The following is a 20,149-nucleotide window of genomic DNA, read 5'->3' as shown; positions in this document are numbered from 1 at the left end:
TCGCCAGTATATCAGCAGGATGTGATTTGGGGGAGAAGTATGTATTCATTAAATACCCAGGGGGCAAAAATCTCAGCGAGCTTCTGTCCTAATTCATTCTAACATCAATGCCAGAGGCTGAACTGCTGCCTTGATTATACCAATTTACCCTCCCACCCACCCAAAAGGAAGACATGTAATTACACTATTTACTCTGGAGTGCTTTAGCTCTCTGAAAGGTCCCCAAGTAAACACATGGTAGCTTTGTTTTTCTTCTGCATTGGAGTCACTGTGATTGAAAAGTACACTGAATGTCGAACTGTTTGCCTCTGTGACGCTGACATGGAGAAATATTTACTGCTGTCATTGTACATTAGGGTGCGTAAGGCCTGTGGACTGAATAATGTGATCTAATGGAAGAGCAGTGATCAGTGTGACTTTGATTGTTACATCACAATCAGATTACAGTTATTACTGCAGAATGTAGGACAGATGATTCAGATTAATACGTTTAGGCTGTACAAACAATACAAAATAAATCTATTAGCTAAATTGCTTTACAGGTAACTCTAAGAATAATATTGCTGTTTTAAGGAGGACGTTTTAACCTGTAATTCATTGCAAGTTCTTCCCCTCTTTATGGCTTAATAATTCAGGATGTCTAAATATAGAAGAACCTGTCTTCAAAGCTTTTATACGGTGCTTGAGAGAGCTCAAAGCACGGCTGCTTGCAGGAAGAACACACGTCAATTAAGACAAAATCTTCTCCACTTTGACAACACGCACATGACATATAAAGAAAACAGGAGCCCATTCAGAAGAATGGTTTAAACATTTAAGAAGTCGGCTTATTTGCTTTCTGTCTGTGAGTGAGATGATGAGATTGATATCCGTCTTGTGTCTTACATCTTAAGGTGTAGTTAGCCTATAGCTTCGCATGAAGACTGGAGGCTGTGGGAAAGAGCCAGTGAAGAATACACCTCCCATCACCTCTAAAGCTCAAGTATACTGGTATTTCTGTGCAGTTTCTGTGGCTAAAGCATGTGTTCCAGTCAGTGAGCAATGAGTTTTTACAGTCTGAAGTTGAAATGTTTGGCGCCATCGTACCTTTACACTTTGTTAAGACTCCAGGAGGTTGTGCACAAAAACTGTTGTTTTTATATTTCTGTTCATGAATGGGTTGAACAAACGAGATTCAGTGTTGCTTTAAAGGAGTTCCTCAAGTCAGTTACTTTTCAGTGATGTTGGAAAATGAGCAAACAGTCTTTGTTTTATATTTTAAAGCAGCTAACTTTCTATTTTATCACCTGAATCTGCGGCTTTACAGAGCTTTATAGTGAGTTTCAGGTCATTATTTAACTGTCCAATCCACAACTTTTCAGTGACATAACTTTGCTCAGCACCAAACAGCAGACAGACCCAGTTAGAGATGAGCTGGTGAACATAGTGGAAGAAAATAGGGTTCACAGGTCACTGTTGTTTAAATAACAGCAAGTTAAATACAAAGTACAATACAGAATTTCAAAGATTTAAGTTTTTCTTCAAAACACACATTACACATTAATATATGACTGAATATATGTATGTGTGCATATTGTTGTTATAATCTGCATGAGTCCAACTTTTTTGTTGAATCCTTTATATTTATGTCTCTATTGTGAGTGAAACTCTTCATTTCACTCCCTAGTTGTGATGCATGAATGAATGAATGAATGAAAGAATAAAACCTACCACGCTTTGTATTTAGTGAAAACAAAACCGACCTCTGTTGTTAAATTAGTACATTGGTGAGATGTTGTCCAAAGAACCGCTCGTCACTGTGTGTTTTTAAACTGAAGTCTAAGAATGGAGACCCTTCAGTGTCGAGGCCACTGCCGCACAATACTGTGCCTTTACAGCGGCTTATTGTAGCGGAGTATTTCCAGGGTACATTTGTACTTGACATTCTCATACAACCTCAAGGGACACACAGAGGTTGATCTATAGAAAACACACCACCAAAGGGTGTCTTTGTACTTATAGCTATCACAACTTGTGTTTACTGTTCATGTCAACGTACACTTAAAGGTGGGATTCTTGTGTTTTCCGAACGCCCCAATGAATGCAGATTTATAATATGGAAGTGTCTCACATCAGCAGCATAATGTCAGGAACACAATACACTTTATTTTGTGAGCGGAGAGAGAGAGAGAGAGAGAAATGAGACACCTATTTTACGAAATGCTTCACAGTACAAAAAGAGCAACTGCATTTGTATTACATATAAAAATGCTGTGCAGCCACTTGTGAAATTCCTTTATGCAGGATGTCACACCTACAAATTCCTCTAACCCAGAAAAATTCATCTTTGACTCAGCACCTTTAAAGCGAGAGTAGACATTTTTATTGCTATTACATTTGTTTCTATTTGACGAATTACAACCACTTTTTGTTTAACATGTCTGATGAGCTGTGGTATTTTTCCTTCCAAAATACACAATGTTGTTTGTGGAGAGAGCGTCACATGACTCGTCATGTGATCCAGCTGACTAAGGCAATACATCTGATCTGAGGTGTAATCTGGCTTGGAGGCAGGTGCATAGAGGAAAATGAATAAAGAACTCCATCTACTGGCCAACTACTGAGAAACACATTCATGCTTGAAATGTTCTTTTTATACTGTAAAAAATAAATAAATAGACATTTTAAAGGGAGCGTTCAACAGAAATATGTTTATGTTGCCATCAGATTTAAACCTTCTATCTTTAAAGAACAGCATTTCAGTTTGAGGATCTTAACAGCAGCTCAGGAGCAAATCTTACTTAAGACATTCATAGAGTGCAACTGAATTTAACTACAGAGAAAAATGTTTAAGAAAGTCATGAAATCACAATGTTTTATTAAAATCACATACTTCCGCATTACTTTTAGCCTTTTGTATCAGAATAAGGTGAAAGAAGATCAGATAACAACGTCTGTAATACTGACCTCCATTAAGTGTCCCAGTAAACCATATGCTCATATGCTATTTAAACAAGGGAACTCCAATAGAGTGGTGTAAGTAAGTAATTTATTTATATAGTGTTTTACAGAGGCAATATGTAAATGAATGAAGCACAAAATATAATAATAAAAATCAATCAAAATGCACTCAAGAAATAAATTGCGGTGCAAATGAAGAAATAAAAACAGAAGCAATGTGAAATATATGATAAATAAGCTTTAGTGGCTATTAAATGAGACAATTTAAAAAACAAAGTGGTGGACAGACTTCTGTATTATTTAACTGTATCTGTGGAAAATCGGCTGTGACACTGTATGTTGTTGTGATGTTTTTCTCAATATTGTACCCAGTTGAGATTTATTGATCTATGGCCTTCTCAGACAAATTACTTTTCCAGTAATCGAAGTAACTCATATCACAAATGGATTTTCCCGTAAGCATTGGTAATTGAGGGATAGTGTGTAATCGTGTGTGAAATGTATCCTCTTTTTCTTTTCTCTGCTCTTTTGCCCTCTCTGTTAAAGCTTTGGCCTGTCAGCAATAATATTGTCATATTGTTGTGTTGAGCATTGTAATGATGCAAAAGCGGAAACAAACACTGGAATAAATGCACAGAATACGGTAAAGATAGTCGAAGATAAGAACAGTGTGCAGAAGATGAGAGACTGGATCAGATTTTATCTTTAGTTTGATGCTATGATAGGATATGATGTGATAGGATGAACTAGTATACCACTGGATCCTTTTAATCCAGTGAAAACTGTTTGATGATCATACAAATGTACAAAACTCATAAACCAAAAGACTCACAGAAGTTATGGCAAAGTAATAATAATAATAATAATAATAATGATAAACCAACAAGTGCTTCACAATAAATCAAATAAAACCGTATATATATATATTATAAAATCATCAATTTAAAACAAGAAAAACATTTAGGAAATAAAATATACTTCAAGTAAAATCAGGAAAAGTATGTTTTAAGGAGGGACTTAAGAGAGAGCACTGACAGACAGATTGTTCCAGTTTCACACAACCTTCTACAGCAGAGTTTTTGCCCGGTTGATGTTTGTTTCAGAGTTGAGTCTGAAAGTTCATTCTTGACAGCACCGCAGCTGTTGTTTAGTAATCCTACATCCTGACTCTGGTAGTAATCTGCAGACCCCACTAGATGGCAGCGCTGATTCAAAGTTGCGACACAAAAGTTTCTATTCTATTTTTACTGTAAAAAAAACAATACATCATCCTGCACACCTACAGCTTCAGAGACCATGCAGATTAATAAAGAATTACTGTTTCTCTTTGTGTGATTCATCATCTACAGAGGAAAATACTGTCCTCTATTCTAATCAGATATAATACACTCTTTAAAATTAAAAGAAAAAAGATGTGAAGTAGCACTTTAAAAATTACTGTTGTTTTTTTTTGATTATGTTCCTGGCTTTAAGAATGATTCAGCGCAACCTTTTAGTCAATCAATTACTTCGAACAATATTACAACAGCAGTGACTTTGCCATGAATGATTATTAAAATCCTGACTGCTGATTGAATGACCTTTTGTAATGACCCCGATGTCTCAGCTTGCATAAACAAAGCAGAGGGACACGTTGCCAACTGTGGGTGTCTTGACTTCTGTGTTACTTTCTTTGATTGGGTAACTTCACTGTGAATGTGAGCAGTTTTGACCTTTTGAACAGAGTTAGATGAGACAAATCTGCATTTTAAGTTTAGTTTAGAGAAACATCTACAATAGGTCTATAGGCCTATGTGTAGATATGTATGTACAGTATATTCTATGTACACAACAGCATCCAACATGTATGTACACTCTTTTTGAGTTATGGCAATTCTTAATAAAATTAAGTTCAACAAATGTACTACATTGAGTTTCCTCTACAATCAAAGGTATTTCTAATTACTGCTCACTTAAAAATTGGCAGCATAAACTCAAGTTTTTAAGTTGATTAAGCTTCTCATAAAATTAACTTCCAACTACTTTTCCCACATTATTTATGTCAACAAAAATCATGTTTGCAACATAAAAGGTTTATCTAAATCAACAAATTAGAAGTTTCACATTGAAATCATGCATTTATTTAAGTAGTCGACTGAATTACTTTTTAGAGAGGTGTGATTGTGCTTATGTGTGTATGACTATGCAGGAGATGTGTTCACATATGTGTACATTATGTTTCCTCTTTTGAAAAGTATTCTGGTTGAAACAGTCTGTATAGTCTGTTACTGTTGCAGCAATACTAGTAATGGTAGCAGGTTTAGACCTTCTATAAAGCAACCATATTGGAATGCCGTACAGGTGTGATTAATAACATGAATTGTGGCCACATTACATTTAGTTTTACTATTTCCAGGACTGTTACTTTCCTATGACATTGTGAAGGAGCTGAGCCATCGGTAATGCTGGTTGCACCTGTGCTCTACCTGCTATGGGCATGTTCAATACATAGTGATAGTAGTAGTAACAGTTTGAGTATTACCAACTGATACAGATTCATAATCAGTCTGACAGGAGGTTTAAATCTGTTGCTGTGACTTTTATAAAGCGTTAGAGAGTACAAATCTATTCAAGTGCAATTCATGAATTATAAATATGGAATTAGTCACAGGCTTTCGTGTAATTCGACAGCTTTTGTTCCAGCGCTGCAGCAGTGCGTGGTGGAGTAGAACTGATGGAGTGTAAAGTGATTCACCAACCTGTGGCTGGAGGCTACTACCAGAGCAGACTATAATATAAACTGACTATTGCTGAAATGGACAGGGAACCATTATCAATTTGATTGGCACTTCAGCTAACCTCTTCACATCCCTCCGTAGACTGACACGGAAGAAATTCACTTTTCTGTAGGGAAATTCCCATTAAGTCAAGTACTGTGGAATTTATAGAGATAAGTTGGAAACTCTTATATATACAAATAGAGTGGCAACAATTAGTCGATTTATCTAATAGTAATATTCAATTAATCGCCAACTACTTTAGTAATTGATTAACAGTTTTGAGTAATTTTTTAAGAAGAAATGTCCAAGTTATCTGACTTCATCTTCTCAAATCTCAAATATTTTATATTTTATATATATTATATTTTATGGACCAAACAACTAATTATTTTATCAAGAATATTATTAAAATAATCGGTAGTTGCAGCCTTAAACTCCAAACTGGAGTAACATTCCTCTTATGTGGACAAATACTTGGCCAATAAAGCTGAATCTGAGTCTGTATTAACGTCGGTTTATCAGGAGTGAAACTGAGAATTATCGACACAAATATTGTGTTCACTTCATATTTATTGTCAGCAAAAGAAAAAAAAAGACTGCAGCAGCATTAAATGTCTTTTGTAGCACAGCTCTCTTTCAGTTGAGTAATATTCAGACAGGTAAACACCCAAAGGAATAGCCACAAGATAATACAGTCTTTATAATATTAACAACAGCTGAACCTTTGCTACCAAAACAGTATGAGGGCATCCTTGATTTTTTTTTTAGCTACACAGGTATTTGGTTCCCGAAATGACAGTTCACCCCAAGGCCCTGCTTAAATGTCATGAGGAGGGAGTTTGTGTGGCTCACAACCTGTCAGCTGAGGGGAAAACACGGATGTCGATGTTAATTCAAAACTACAGTGTGTGAGGTGGAGAGAGGAGAGGTGAGGAGAGGACACACGCTGGTCCTGATCTTTTCCAAACAAGTAAACTTGCTGACAAACTGTCCTTTTATAGAAAGAAAAAAAAGGGGGGAACTGAACAGATGTACTGTTATCTTTTGAAATCTTCACTGGGATTATAACATGCAAGATTAACAACAAACTAACTGTGTTTACTCCTCTCCCCCTGCAGCTACGCCACCAAGACTGATCCATAATAGTAATCCCCAGCTGGAGAACAAACAACATCTGGGCGTGGAGAGAAGGGAGAGGGCGAAGTCTCAGCAGGGTGGGCGGCAGATGGTGACACTGCAGCAGCACTTCTCCAGGTAGCACCTTCACCACACCGACAACCAGGCACCCAAATGCAGATAATACTCTACTAGAGCCTTATACCGCTACTAGAATCTCCAACTCTATCCAGCCTGTCGGTGGTTGAGTTGCATAGTGGGTAATGTAGGTGCCAGCTTTTCAGGGTCAGACAACGTTGTGGGAAGGCAATGCTGAGTACTGTTATTATGATGGTAAAATCATGCAGAAGTACAAGGTAACCTTCAGTGAGACGTAGCAGGCTCCCAGAAAGCCTTTAGGAAGTCTGGTGATGTAATATGATGAGCAACGACATTCACCCAGGAGACTGTGGTTTGTGTCCCGTGTAAAACCAAAAGTCAACACTGACTCATTAAAGGGCCAGTGTGTAGGATTTAGTGGCATCTAGTGGTGTAGTTGCAGATGGCCACTCCCTCGCTTCACCCTCCCCTTCCAACAAGGGGGGAAACTATAGTGTCCACGATAGTAGCCAAAAAACGCGAAAGGCCTTAGCTACAGCCAGTGTTTGGTTTGTTCGTTCTGGGCTACTGTAGAAACATGGCGGTTCAACCTGGCGGACTCCATGGGAGGCGACCTGTGGCGTCTGTAGATATAAAAGGCTCATTCTAAGGTTATTTTCAGGCAATTGTACACTAATGAAAACATAATTTCTGCGAGTAGATCAATTTAAATATTACACACTGGACCTTTAAAGTTATAAGTTATATAACAAACTTGTTTTAACTCAAACACTCTAAACTTAACCAAACTGGTGGCAGATGGTGACACTGCAGGTGTTCATTACCGGAGTGAGAATGTGTCGCCTCAATACACTCAAGCCATCACTTCTGCAACGCTATGTGACGTGAGGTTCTCTGTAAGGTACAATTTTTCAGAAAGTTTCCCCCTCTTTATCACAGTAGCTTCTGTCTTGGTAGATTAAAAGCAAGTGGCCACAACTCAATGACAGCCGAGGAACAAACATAATGCATAGCACACATCCATCAAAGGCCAAACACCAAATGTGATGAACTGCTGAGCTTCTGTGGTGACATCCAACATTTTCATTACCTTGAGAGCCCACTACATGTAGAGAAAGTCTCTGAAAGAACAAAATGTACTCTGTTTTATTGGAGTACCAGACACTAAAACTTGATATGAAGTGTCAACCTTCTGCCGCCGCTGTGTCCTCACTTATTGATCTCTTCTCCCAGCATGCGATAAAGGGAAATAATAACCAAACATTATGTCCAGCCAACTGTTCCTCATGATCCAAGTTCGATCCCATCTGCATATGCTCAGCGAGGTGTGAGATTAGGCCCCCGATGATTTGTGACTGTAAGTTAATTCAGTCCTGCCATGCAGAAGATATCTGATCTGTGGCGCAATGCTTTATTTAGGGAAATTAGAATTTATTTAGCAGCACAGGGCGATGTGTCAGTCAGTTGTAGAGCACAACTTGACAAAAATAAATCTAAAAGCATTATTATGCTTTCATAGAATTGGCAAATAGTGGTTTCAACTAAATGATATGTTTTGTTAAAATCACGGGCATTCTTAAATAAATGAATAAATATTGTTGTAAAATACAGAGAGAAGAACCTCTCTGTATTTTACAACAATATTTAATCTAAAGGTTAAGGATGGATGAGTTGATGTGGATGTGAATGGGAGAAGGTGGAGAAGATGTCTTCTGTTAGGTTGCTCTGAGAGGACGTGCTGAAGGCTGGGCAGAGGGAGACTCAGTGTGGGGGTTCGGTCTCAGGCGCGTTTCCACCCCGGTACCTAGAATGAGATGTGGAAGAGGTATGCACTGATTGAATAGGAAGGGAGGAAGGGGAGAGAGGATGAAGAGATGAAGGGAAGGGAAAGGGAGGGTGGGTCGAGAAAAATGAGACAAACAAGGCTGGAAGGGTGATTAGAGGTGTCGTTAAATTTCATTTTTAAAGATCCCCCCCAGACATGTATTATTTGGACTACATACAAACACTCTGCCTGCACAGTATGTGTCTCATATGTTTTTCCTGCCACAGTGCTGGACACAAGATGTCTCCTATTTACTACTCTAGACTGTCCATTCTCAATGTATGTGCACTGGTGGCTTCTACATCACACTGTATTAACTGCATACTGGACCAGGACTGACTTCCAAACTATTTGATGTCACAAACTTTCCACTTTCAGCAGATGTATGTAAAAACATCCTTCTAGTGTCAGACTCTGCATACACATCATCCTGCACAGTGAAGATCAAACTTCACACTGTAGGAACATGAAGAAAGATGTATTTTTGGGTGGAGGGGGACTTTAAGCCAACCCAGACTTTTGATGAAATGCACCTTAATGTGCATTTAAAAACTGGCCTCTAAGGACCCTTAAGTGGTGCTGGTGAAGCTCTATATTTTATTTACAGAATATATTACTAAAATCTAAAGACTTAGAGAGAGTTTTTAGATATTTTCCACATGAAAAGAGAAATGAGTAGTTTCAATTTGATACTACATGGATCAATGAGTGCTTTTTAAACTCACAACAAACACTAAATTATCTCAGAATAATTTGTTGGTGCACCATTTGAGATGCAGTTCATCTTATTCTCTCCATTTATTTTTTAATTTTTAATTTTACAGTAATTTTATCTAGTTTGCCTTTGTCTCACACAAGATGTAAATCATAATGAGAAGAAAAAAATAGATAATTTAGACTTTAATAAATTCCATTTAATCATCTTTACTAAGATTTAAACACAACTTCCTCTTTGTATATATATTATATGATGAGTGCATTGTATTTATGCACATCACACCTCTGGATTATTGCACAGAAATTATTAAATAAAACCCCAAAAAACAGACAAAAAACTAAAACTCCATTATTAGGGCTAAGATGTGCCTGTTAAAAAGTAACGCTGTGACGCTGTAGAGAAATAAGTTTCATGTAGAAAATGGAGAGAAGAATGTAAAAATAAAATAAAAAATATAGCAAATATATATACAATACATGTAATTAATATATAAAAATATACAAACCAATGCAGAGCAATTGACTCATTCATTACTGAAATATATATTCTCTCTTAACTTGAAAAACTAGGAATGGTTATGCAATAATAGTTAAGGATATATGACTGTAATCAAGAATTTTCTTTCAATATGTACAATTACAGATAATTTATACACGGACTGTTAAAATAATGTGCTCTATGTCCACACATTCAGTGTTATTAAGTGGCTGCAGTGGGATCCAGTGACAGCTGAAAGAGTGTATATGATGAAAAACTGTTTGTCTGTATATTTAAATACGCCTCAATACGTCAATGTGCTGTAAATTAAACAGAGATAAGATGAGAATAGCGGCAAAGTGCTTCCCCATCCAGGCTGTGTTCAGTTGTTACTGAAGTGGGGAAAGGGGTCACGTTACTAGTTTAGGGGGGAACTAGGCCATGCATTCAGACATTGTTGTGCATGAGGGACCTGTTTTGAAAAGTGTAGCCTGTGGTGAAATGTCACAGAGCAGCAGAAACCCCTCTGGTAGGAAGGAAGGGGGTCATTTCCATTTAAGACAAATATCTATACGCAGTCACTGAAGCAATGTCATATACATACTGTAGACACATGCATGGGCGCACAGGTGTCTGTGTGTATAGGCTACATGTAAACTGTGTATGTTGAACACAATATAGGGTTTCATTATATATGTTAGGTAGATCTTTCATATTTAAAGGAAAAGCACAGTTACGTCCCAAAGTGATTTAAAGATGGACCCCAAATTAAATTCAGAAAGATTCAAATGTATTTAAAAGTTTTGTTCATTTTTGTCAATTTCTGGCTACTACCCAGTGATAGTATTAAAAAGACTAGTTTGACATGCATAATCAGTACCGTATTTATTAATGTATTTATTTATGCGCATATTATATAAACTGTAGTTTCTTTCTTTTTTATAAAAAGCATTGGGATCCTTGGCCGCTGGCATAATGAAAAACCATTAGTTCATAAAAATGTTAATAAACTGGGATTTACATGTGGTATTTATGGCAGGAAATGGGTTTTTCCCTGTATCTTATCTACTAAAAAGTTGTGTAAAATGTTGTTAATAACCATTAAATAGGCTACAGATTATCGTGGGCATTCAAAGTAATGCAAAAACCATTAATGTCTATTTGCGTCCCTGTTTGGATCATACAAGATCAGCTAGAAGGTTAGTCCTCGGTGTCCTTGGAGTCAGTTCTGGACTTAAACTGTAAAAGTGCCGTTTCATGTTAATGCAATAATAAAACAATACACAAGATAAACTTTATTTGGAAATGCTGCTATCACATCAGGCATTCAAAAGCCACCTTAAAAAGCTTAATTAAGCATGTAATAGTTTGGAATAAGCAACTGCATGTGCGTCTTTTGTGATTGTTAGAAATCGATGGGTCGTCTCGTTTTTAAGGAAACTCCACCAGTTTTACACATGAAGGTCAGTTTATTAGTCAATGCAACATTTTCAGGTTTGCACTGTTTTAAGAATTTTTTTTCCCAGGACATTTTCCAGAACAATACAGGACAGCAGTTGTTTACAACTGTGGTCAGTGTCTTATGTGGGAGACTCTGCTTTAGCTCACTGATCACAGCTGATTGTCCAACAACGCCTCAGTGGAGCATAAATAACAGTTCAAATCAGGTAGAAATTATTTTATTTTACAGAAAACTCATCTTCTAACCTATTTCTCTATTAAAAGTAGAAGGAAGGGTTCATTGCACATACAAAATAACAATTATCAATCACAACAACAAATGTAAATTGGATCATTGATGACTGTATGTAGATGTGACCATATACAGCATTTCTAAAATAAGACTTGACACCAAAGGTTCTCTGCAAGTGGTGTGCAACAGCTCGTCTGACTGGGAGCTGAAATGAAAAAAGCCTTTTTCCGTTCCGCTTTGTGTCTGGTAAACCTGCTTTGAAGTGTCAGATCCTGCAGTTCAAACAACACATGTACCCAGGTTTACATAATCTTAAGGGGGTCTAAAATAAAATCTTCCAGGAAAACAGGGATTATTTCCAGGATATCTGATCATCTTAATCAATTTCCAGGTCTTTCCATGACTGGAAAACTAGTCTCTAAATTTCCAGGTTTTCCAGATTTCCAGGACGCGTGGGAACCCTGAGTTTGCCAAATCCTGTTTCTTAGTTGAGAAAGAGAGTTCACTGTTAATTCAGCTGCACTTCTGAAATGAGGGTGAACAAAGAGGAAGAATCAGGCCGCGGATGTCTCTGCTGCCAGACTGCAGTCATGAGACTGGGATGGCCCGGAGAGTACGAGGCCTTGTTAGGGTAAAGCCAGACACGGTGGGAGCTTGTTTTTCCCCTTTCTGAGAGCACTCAGCTGCGCATTATATCCCACATGGTCCACTGGGAGACCAAGAGACCCACTTTCCCTTCAGTGCCCAATCACAGAGCAGTGAGTAACTCTGAGCCGAGGACCCGTGTGGTTCGCCTCATTTCAAGTGACCAGCACCGATGAGAGGCAGTAGGAAAGCAGCATGGGGTGAGTGATGACTGAGTGGGAAAAAGTGGAGGCAGTGAATGAAATATTGCTGAGAATTACATGAATTTTGATAGGAATCTGGTGGAGCAAGAGTGATAAGCCAAAGCTTTAAGGAGGAACAGCATGTGAAAAAAGGATCCATGTTGCATTGCGACAGTTGCACTCAATGCTTTTGAGGCTCAGACGCTGTAAAACAACTAAAACAGGCAGGAAAATTAGTGTGTATAGTGTTAGCTATCGGAGTGTTTATCATAGTTATTCTTACAGGGCACACAGGGAGATGTGTTAACTCTTATCAATGCTGTAAATGCTGTACAGTTGGCCTTTGTACTCACTATCTGATGCTTGTAGTTTCTCAGTAGGTTTAACTTGGGTGGTAAGGAGAAGCACACTGAAACTATAACTGACATTACTTTCCATAAATTACACAAAAGTTTGGGGTGGGGCTCTCTTTCTGATTGGTCAAGCTTTTTATTTCACTCAATCTGCAGCAGCGAACCATTTTTTTTCATTATTCTTTGACGCATCAAAAGAAAGCATGCAACAGAGGTAGTAGTTTTTTATACATCATACATACATTTATACATCAGAGGACAAATTTGGCTCAGACCTCGGTGGAAACATGGCTGAAGGAACCTTTTAGCTCCTCCAGTTCCTGGGACTAAAAGTTCCTGCTACTTTGGGTGAAAACTCAAAGCTTTTGACAAGGGACAGAGACACATTGACCATCACTATCACCATCACTTTTAGCTTGCATGGATAGTGTCTCAGGGCAGTTTTCGCCACAAGAGAGTAATATAAGGACCTTTTTTCCTGGAATCTCTCTCCTCCTCTGAGAATGATGAGCTGAAAGATCACAGTGGGCCTCAACCTTATATTATTATTATTAAATTTTATTTGGAAAAGAACGAGTAAGTCGATGGTAGTGCGCCAACTGCTACCAGAGTTGGGGGAGGTACATTTAAAAATATACCAGTTTTTGCTGCCATCACGGTTGAGGAACATATCTTGCATCTCCAAGAAGATGCATACAAGCTTGCTTTGAACGTTTTTTGAACACAATATTTGTATTGGTGAAAAAAAAATCTATATTAACACAATACATCATCAGACACTGTGATTACTGTGTTTGAGGCAAAGAAAAATAGTTTGTGGAGTTACAGAGCAACGTTAGAGTTGTGTTTGTTCTCACCTTGAGAATGTAAAAGTCCAGTCTTCACTCTTTTACCTCTTAAAGTGCAGGCACTTGCAGCGTGGGTGGACCTGGTGGGATCTGAACCCCAAACCCTGACAGCATTTCACGGCCTGCTGGATCCTCTGAGCACCACATGATGACATCTGACATCTTTTAGACCGCTCATACGCACATCAAATGACTGTTTGCCTTTTTCTGGACTTTAAACTCAAAGAATACTTGAGACCAGTATCCGCCCCCTCCTACTACCACCCCACCCGCTGATTTCATTCAGGCCGGGTTTGTTTCAGGTCAGTGGCAGTGACTTGGGGCGGGAATGCCAATGGTGAGCTCACAGTCAGCAGCTAGTGCTAATGGCTGTGCCACATGCATCAAACTGGGGGAAAAGCTGCTCTGGAAGTGACAGGGTAAAATGTCACTGCGTACAACATTATGGAGAACATGGTCAGTGTCTATCAACCATACACAGCTCAGAGGGAAAACAATTACAAAATGACAAGGCAAGGCTGCAAGGATACAGTGGAATATTTGAACAAATGTCAGCTGCGGTATTATGGGTGTTTTGAAGCCTTATTAATATGTGGAAGTGGTAAGGATGTTGAATTTGCACACAACAGCTCTGTGCAATACAAAATAAGAAATTTAGGTTGAAAACTAAACTTTGATGGCTGTGAAGCACTTTACAATGAACGCAGGAGTCTATTTAAAACATATAGCTGTACTATTAGTTAGTAACAATGGGTCAAATAACAAATATTAATTAATAAATATTAACAAAAGTCACAACAGAACAGAGCTCAGCTATAAGGAGCGTTTAAGTGTCTTTTGCTCATTGATTTATTATATTTGATGTTAAAGTCAGTATTTTATATAACCCTTTACGTCTGTTGGTTTTACAAATATTTAACCAATAAAAAGGATTAAACCAACTTTGATGACGCAGTATTCAGTTAGTTTAAAAACACAGGGGTTCTTTCTTGAAAAGTAACTGATTTCTGCCCTCTATTTTTCCTTGTTTATCTACCTGTTACTTTTGAAAGACAGCACACAGACTACATCACATAGATAAATGATTTTCTTATTTTATTTTAATTATGTCTATTGTAGTTGTGATTAAAAAAAAGGGACTGTGTTCTGCTGTCAAACAAAATGGTTTTCTATTTTTAATGATCTGTTTTAATCAAGTAACGTTTTACCAGCAGATTTGCTTCGTGATTCAGTAGATGAGGAGTTTGTTAACAGAGTTTTTCAAATCATTAACACCCTTAAATTGCTTTCTGCTATCAACGGACATTGTGTGGAAAAGTCTGACCACTGTAGGTCAGCTCATCTTAGGGGCATCTGATCTGATGATCTGTCAGCGTGGAGATCTATCGAAGTGAAATGCCCCTTCAACATGAGAGACTCCATCAACAGGTTTATCAGCTTCACATTCCCTCAGTTCTATACCTTTGCATCCAATTAGCAACTTCATTACTATATCCACTGGGCTGGAAAAATGACATCGTACTGCAGACATTATTAATCTCACCATTCAGTGTCTGTCTTGTCATAAACTATTACATAAAGGCAAATTTGGTCAGTGATCCAAATGTAAACAAAGACGTATTACCACCATCAACTGACATGTCTTTTAATATGTGGACTAACAGGAACAAGAACTAAACAGTCCAGTATTTTAAAACAAACACCAACACTGTTTGTCTCCCGTGTGAAACCAAAAGCAAACAGCCATCCCCAGTCTTAACCAAGTATTTTTTGTGCCTAAGCTGGGACCTTTTTCCCCAGTGCCTGAATTGGACCAAGCACAACCCTATGCCTAAACACAACATAACCCTAACCCTAATTCTTTTGGCATTTTTTAGCCTTTTTAAAAAGTATATTTTCAGTGCTGCTTTAGCGTTAAAGTAGCTATGTGTTTCCATAGAGATGCTGTTATGTAGGTGTTCAGGAGTACCTCAACAGCACTGCTGTACACAGGATTTTAGAAATACCAAGGTCCAAAAATTGGACTTGTCTGAAGGGGTTTTACTTCAACTTAAATCAACAAATAGCAACTTTCTTGACTCACAGAATTATCTTTTAAACATCATATGTGTAATTAATGTGAAAATTCAAACTGGTTCAAAAAAATGAATTGTCTCTCGCCATCATGTGTTTTCCATAATAAGCTTCCATGGTGGTCCAGGTGAAGGGGAAGGACTTCACCTCTTTATATTAAGTTTTGTAGATCATTAAGTCTCATCCAGTGGGAACTCTGACTGGTTTTCCTGTTGTTTTTATTTCTTGAACGCAGCATGGAGGAGACGGTGCGAACGCTACTACAGAACCAGGACTCACTGGAAGGGCCCAAGGTGGATCCACTGGACCTCATGAAAGCCTACAAGGTACAAGAGGGCCCTCCTTGCACTACTAGATATGTTTACATTAGATGATGTGAATTGTTGTTGTTGCTGTGAAAAAGTTATGATAGTTTAAGCACTTTTTTTGCACTAATGTAATACAGAACTGTGATAAGAAGAAAATATGTGAGCAATTGATTATTTTCACTTTTCATCAACCAAATTGCAGATACAACACTTTAGAAAACCCTGCGGATGATTTACCATTAGATATAGTATTGATCTCACCTTGAAACTGATTTAAGTGCTTTTTCAGATGGCTGCTTCATGTTTTGAGTCAGGTTTATAATATGCTCTGTCAGGATTTTGATATAAGTGGCAGGATTATGTTTCTCCGTGTGGGTTGTAAAGTGTTTCTAAGAAATTATGAGGAGGGATTGTCTGGAGACGCTCTACATGGTTTCATGCATCTTAATATTCATCCATGAAAGTGTGTAGGGTAGGGAATGAAATGGATACACTAAAAGGGCTTTCTTGAGGTTTTTTTTAATATATATATATATATATATATATATATATATATATATATATATATATATATATATATTAATAGTTTTAAAATGTATTCTTACCCACAAATTGTTAACCCTCTAATTTACCGTGTGGGGACCTGCTTTGTGTCCCCAGATGGTAATGCAGTCCCCACAATGTGACTGCGAGGACAGATAATTGTCCTGGGCCACATGCAAGTCACACACCAGCTTTGATGTAGTTTATTATTTGTGTTAGTGTGGATGAATGTGGAAAAGAACTAATGAACCGTATACCAAATGCAAACAAGGCACATAATTCATAATACTAATTAGTTAGGGGTCTTATGTAACTCAATCTTATCTGTCTCCTATCCTTTTCATGCTGCCATCCATCTTCCCCTTTTTTTTTAATCAAGGCTTTTTAATGTTTGGTTTCGGCATTTCTACACTAATCATTAATGCAAAGTGCTAAATAATTGAACATTACATTACAGGCCGGTAAACACCAGACAAACATCTCAGCAGCTAATCTCATGCAAACAAGAATGAAGCTCCAGTCAGAGAAAAGGAAATATTAGAACACATGTATAATACTGACTATCACCACATTGAGTATTCATTTAGAAAACAACTCATGCCCAAAATATAGAATAGAAATGAACCATGTTCCACAGTATAAAAGCACAATATGCTCAATCTTTACATTATATTACGCTCTTTATGAAAGTGCAGTCTACAGCATCAGACATTAGAGCATACAAGTACCTCCATGCAGCTGATTGTGATTATCTGCCTGCATTAGGAGCAAAACCTGAAGGACTCTCATCCTCCATGTCCACTGAGCTTTATGCATCTAAACAATACATGCTGGTTATGTTGAATATCTACTTAAGCAAAAATACTGGTGCAATACAGAGTCCATTTATTTCTGTGTCTAGTTTGAGTTTCCCATAATATTTTTGCACAGGATTATGCACATTTATTTTTTGCCAATTTTATACTCAAAACAGACAAAAACTTAACACATCGATTGCATGAGATAGGTGTGTAGGAGAGGGATGAGTAGATCAAATCTTGCAAATAATATTTCATACACTGTCTAGTGGAGGAACCCCTTTTCTATCATTGAGTGAACTGACAACCCCTGACTAAGTGACAGATTTTATGGTTATTACTGAGGTTTGTATAAAACGAGCAGATTATTTCCTGTGACTATTTATCAGAAATGAGTTTGCCTGATATTTTAAGGTCTGTATTATGAGTTTTAACTTCATATTTTTCTGATGCAGGGCGAGGCTGTTTATCAGAGAATGAATACTCTGATTAAGACCTAAACATTGAAAACCTTAACACAGCTATATTCAGTGTGTGTGAATACCATGGCTTGTAGGGGAGCTCACTTTGAGTAGATTAAAGAAGTGTATGAGAAGTTAATGATATTGTGCAGCTTCAATAGTGAACAGAAGTATCTTTATTAAAGTGATTTAATAACAGCATAAATCATACATTGAAAGTAGCCTAAATTTACTCATAATCCATGACGATGAAGACACAGAAAAATAGAAATGCAGGGCAAAAATAGCATATTGTCAATCATAGATTGAGACCCCTCAAGATTTTACAAATCATGTTTTCATGGGAGCTCATGTCTTATTAAGATGAGCCAAGCTCCCCCTGCTCCCCTGTAGTCCGCACCCTCATCTTAATAAAAAACATTAAACATTAAAAATAACGATTTTATTTAATTCTCTTTACAGAAATGAACAAAATGCTGAGATATAGGCCTTCTGTGTACATTTGTAGAGTAGTACTACTACTTTTCACCAGTGAAAAGTAATCGCCAATCTGTGATGAGGAAATGACAGGAGAGGAAGTGAGGTAGGGTAGAGGACGGAAGGAAAAAATAAACTAAAATAAAGTGATGGTAGTAGATTCCTCTTTTAAATGAACATGACTTTCAGATCTGACCCCCTCCCACAGAGCTCTATACCACTACAAGCTTTTGCCTTAATGCTGCTGCTCTCTGTCAGTAAAAACATCCAGCTTTATAAAGCGTGTGCCTCATCTCATGAACCCCTTTCATACTCCTGCACTTAACAGTTGAACCGAGCAGACACAGAACAGCACAAGCATCCTGCTGGAGTCCTTTTTCTGGCCACCTGTTGAAGGAAAGTCCAACATTTGTCTGTTTTTGGTTTGTTAAATGTTAAATGTTCCACTCTCTTCACCAGCCACTTATTAACTTTGTCTCTCTGACATTTCACACTGGGCAGGAAGTGCACACCGAGCTTGTCTGAGCTTGACCCCTCGCAGCTGTGAAAATCTCTTAACAAGCAAAGACAGAAGTAGAGTGATATTGTTCTATACAAAGCATAGTATGACTTTGAGTCTGGACATAGCAGCTTGTGTCCTCCTAACAACAGTCCGTGTAGTTTTAGTTGTCTATACTTTACCAGAACTGAATTATAAAAGGGGTGGATCAACCCTTGTTGTCATATTGGTCATTTTAGAAGACACTTACACTTAAATCGTCATATAAAATTTCAAAAGCTGGTATTCAAATAAAAATTCCAACAAAGACATTGTCACCCTGCTGCTCTGATTCTCTCTGTTTAACAGAAGTAATGTTTTTATACTCAGATTAAATTCTTCTTTGCCGCACTGCTGATCGATCTGTTGATGTTCACCTCCTGATGTTTGTTCACATTAGAACTCTGCCTGTAAAAGGAAAGCTGCAGGACTTTAGCTCTGACTGACTGGTTTTAAGTAGGGCCCCCGACTAAAGATTTTCCTGGTAGTCGTGAGTTAATATCATAAACATGCAACGACTAGTCGGCTTTATCTGAGTTATTTAAATATATATATATATGAACAGCCGCCTGTACAGAAAAAGTGGTAATGAATCAGAACATGTTAGGACAAACAGTAAGGAGACTGAACATTTAGTTCATTTATTTAAACAGTATAACATCAGTATGGCAGTATTCCCCCGCTCCTACGATAGTAGTGTTTAAACTCCCCCCGTCCTTCGAGCTCCCAGCCCGGTACAGTCAGCTAATAGTGCATCGACCAAGACTCTTCTCATCGACTAACGGTTAAGTCAATTATTAGGGGGCAGGCCTAGTTTTTACCTTAAAATTCACTTTGTCCAACTCTGTGGGATTTTGGTGCCATTGTTGGGTGGGATGAGTGGCAAAACAGTTCCAGTTCATTCCAATGAGGCAATGCGCTATTTGTCGGTGTTTCAGTGGAAAATCTAATGTAGAAAATGTAGGTTAAGGTTAGGTCAGTTCCCTTGACCAAGGCACTGGCTCAGATCTGGAGTTGGTCCCCGGGTGCCGCATGGTGGCTCCTATTAGGATTGGCTCAAATGCAGAAAATGAATTTCTCTACAGGGATCAATAAAGGTTAACTAACTTTAGAAAAAGGATAGACTTTGCACCATCTGATCCTTGTGCAGGTGCCACTTTGGTGATTTTATCAACAAGAACAAACTGAATAATGCTTCAAATGTAAATATAACTTGTTAGTTTATCATATTTCAACCAATAGATAGGCATCTTACAGCATTAAGTGGTCTGCCTTTATCTATAAAGAAATATGAGTC

At 37.7% G+C, this 20,149-nt stretch overlaps 1 protein-coding gene across 6 annotated transcripts in view; it reads left to right on the top strand.

The window, feature by feature from the left end:
* Window positions 1–20,149, top strand: part of LOC127365670 (nck-associated protein 5-like) — a 70,559-nt gene that overhangs the window by 8,592 nt on the left and 41,818 nt on the right. For 3 of the 6 annotated variants that reach the window (XM_051404025.1, XM_051404021.1, XM_051404026.1), the window contains exon 2: window positions 15,964–16,054. In XM_051404025.1, coding sequence (XP_051259985.1) covers window positions 15,964–16,054 — 91 coding nt within the window. Of the gene's footprint in view, window positions 1–6,817; window positions 6,954–12,364; window positions 12,473–15,963; window positions 16,055–18,369; window positions 18,421–20,149 lie in introns of those variants that run through there. The other 3 variants (XM_051404022.1, XM_051404023.1, XM_051404024.1) reach the window with 3 other exon arrangements.

This window comes from Dicentrarchus labrax, unplaced genomic scaffold (assembly GCF_905237075.1).
Source record: "Dicentrarchus labrax unplaced genomic scaffold, dlabrax2021, whole genome shotgun sequence".
In the NCBI taxonomy this organism is placed as follows: domain Eukaryota; kingdom Metazoa; phylum Chordata; class Actinopteri; family Moronidae; genus Dicentrarchus; species Dicentrarchus labrax.
Note: the sequence above shows the minus strand (reverse complement) of the source record. Positions and strands in the feature narration are given on the sequence as shown.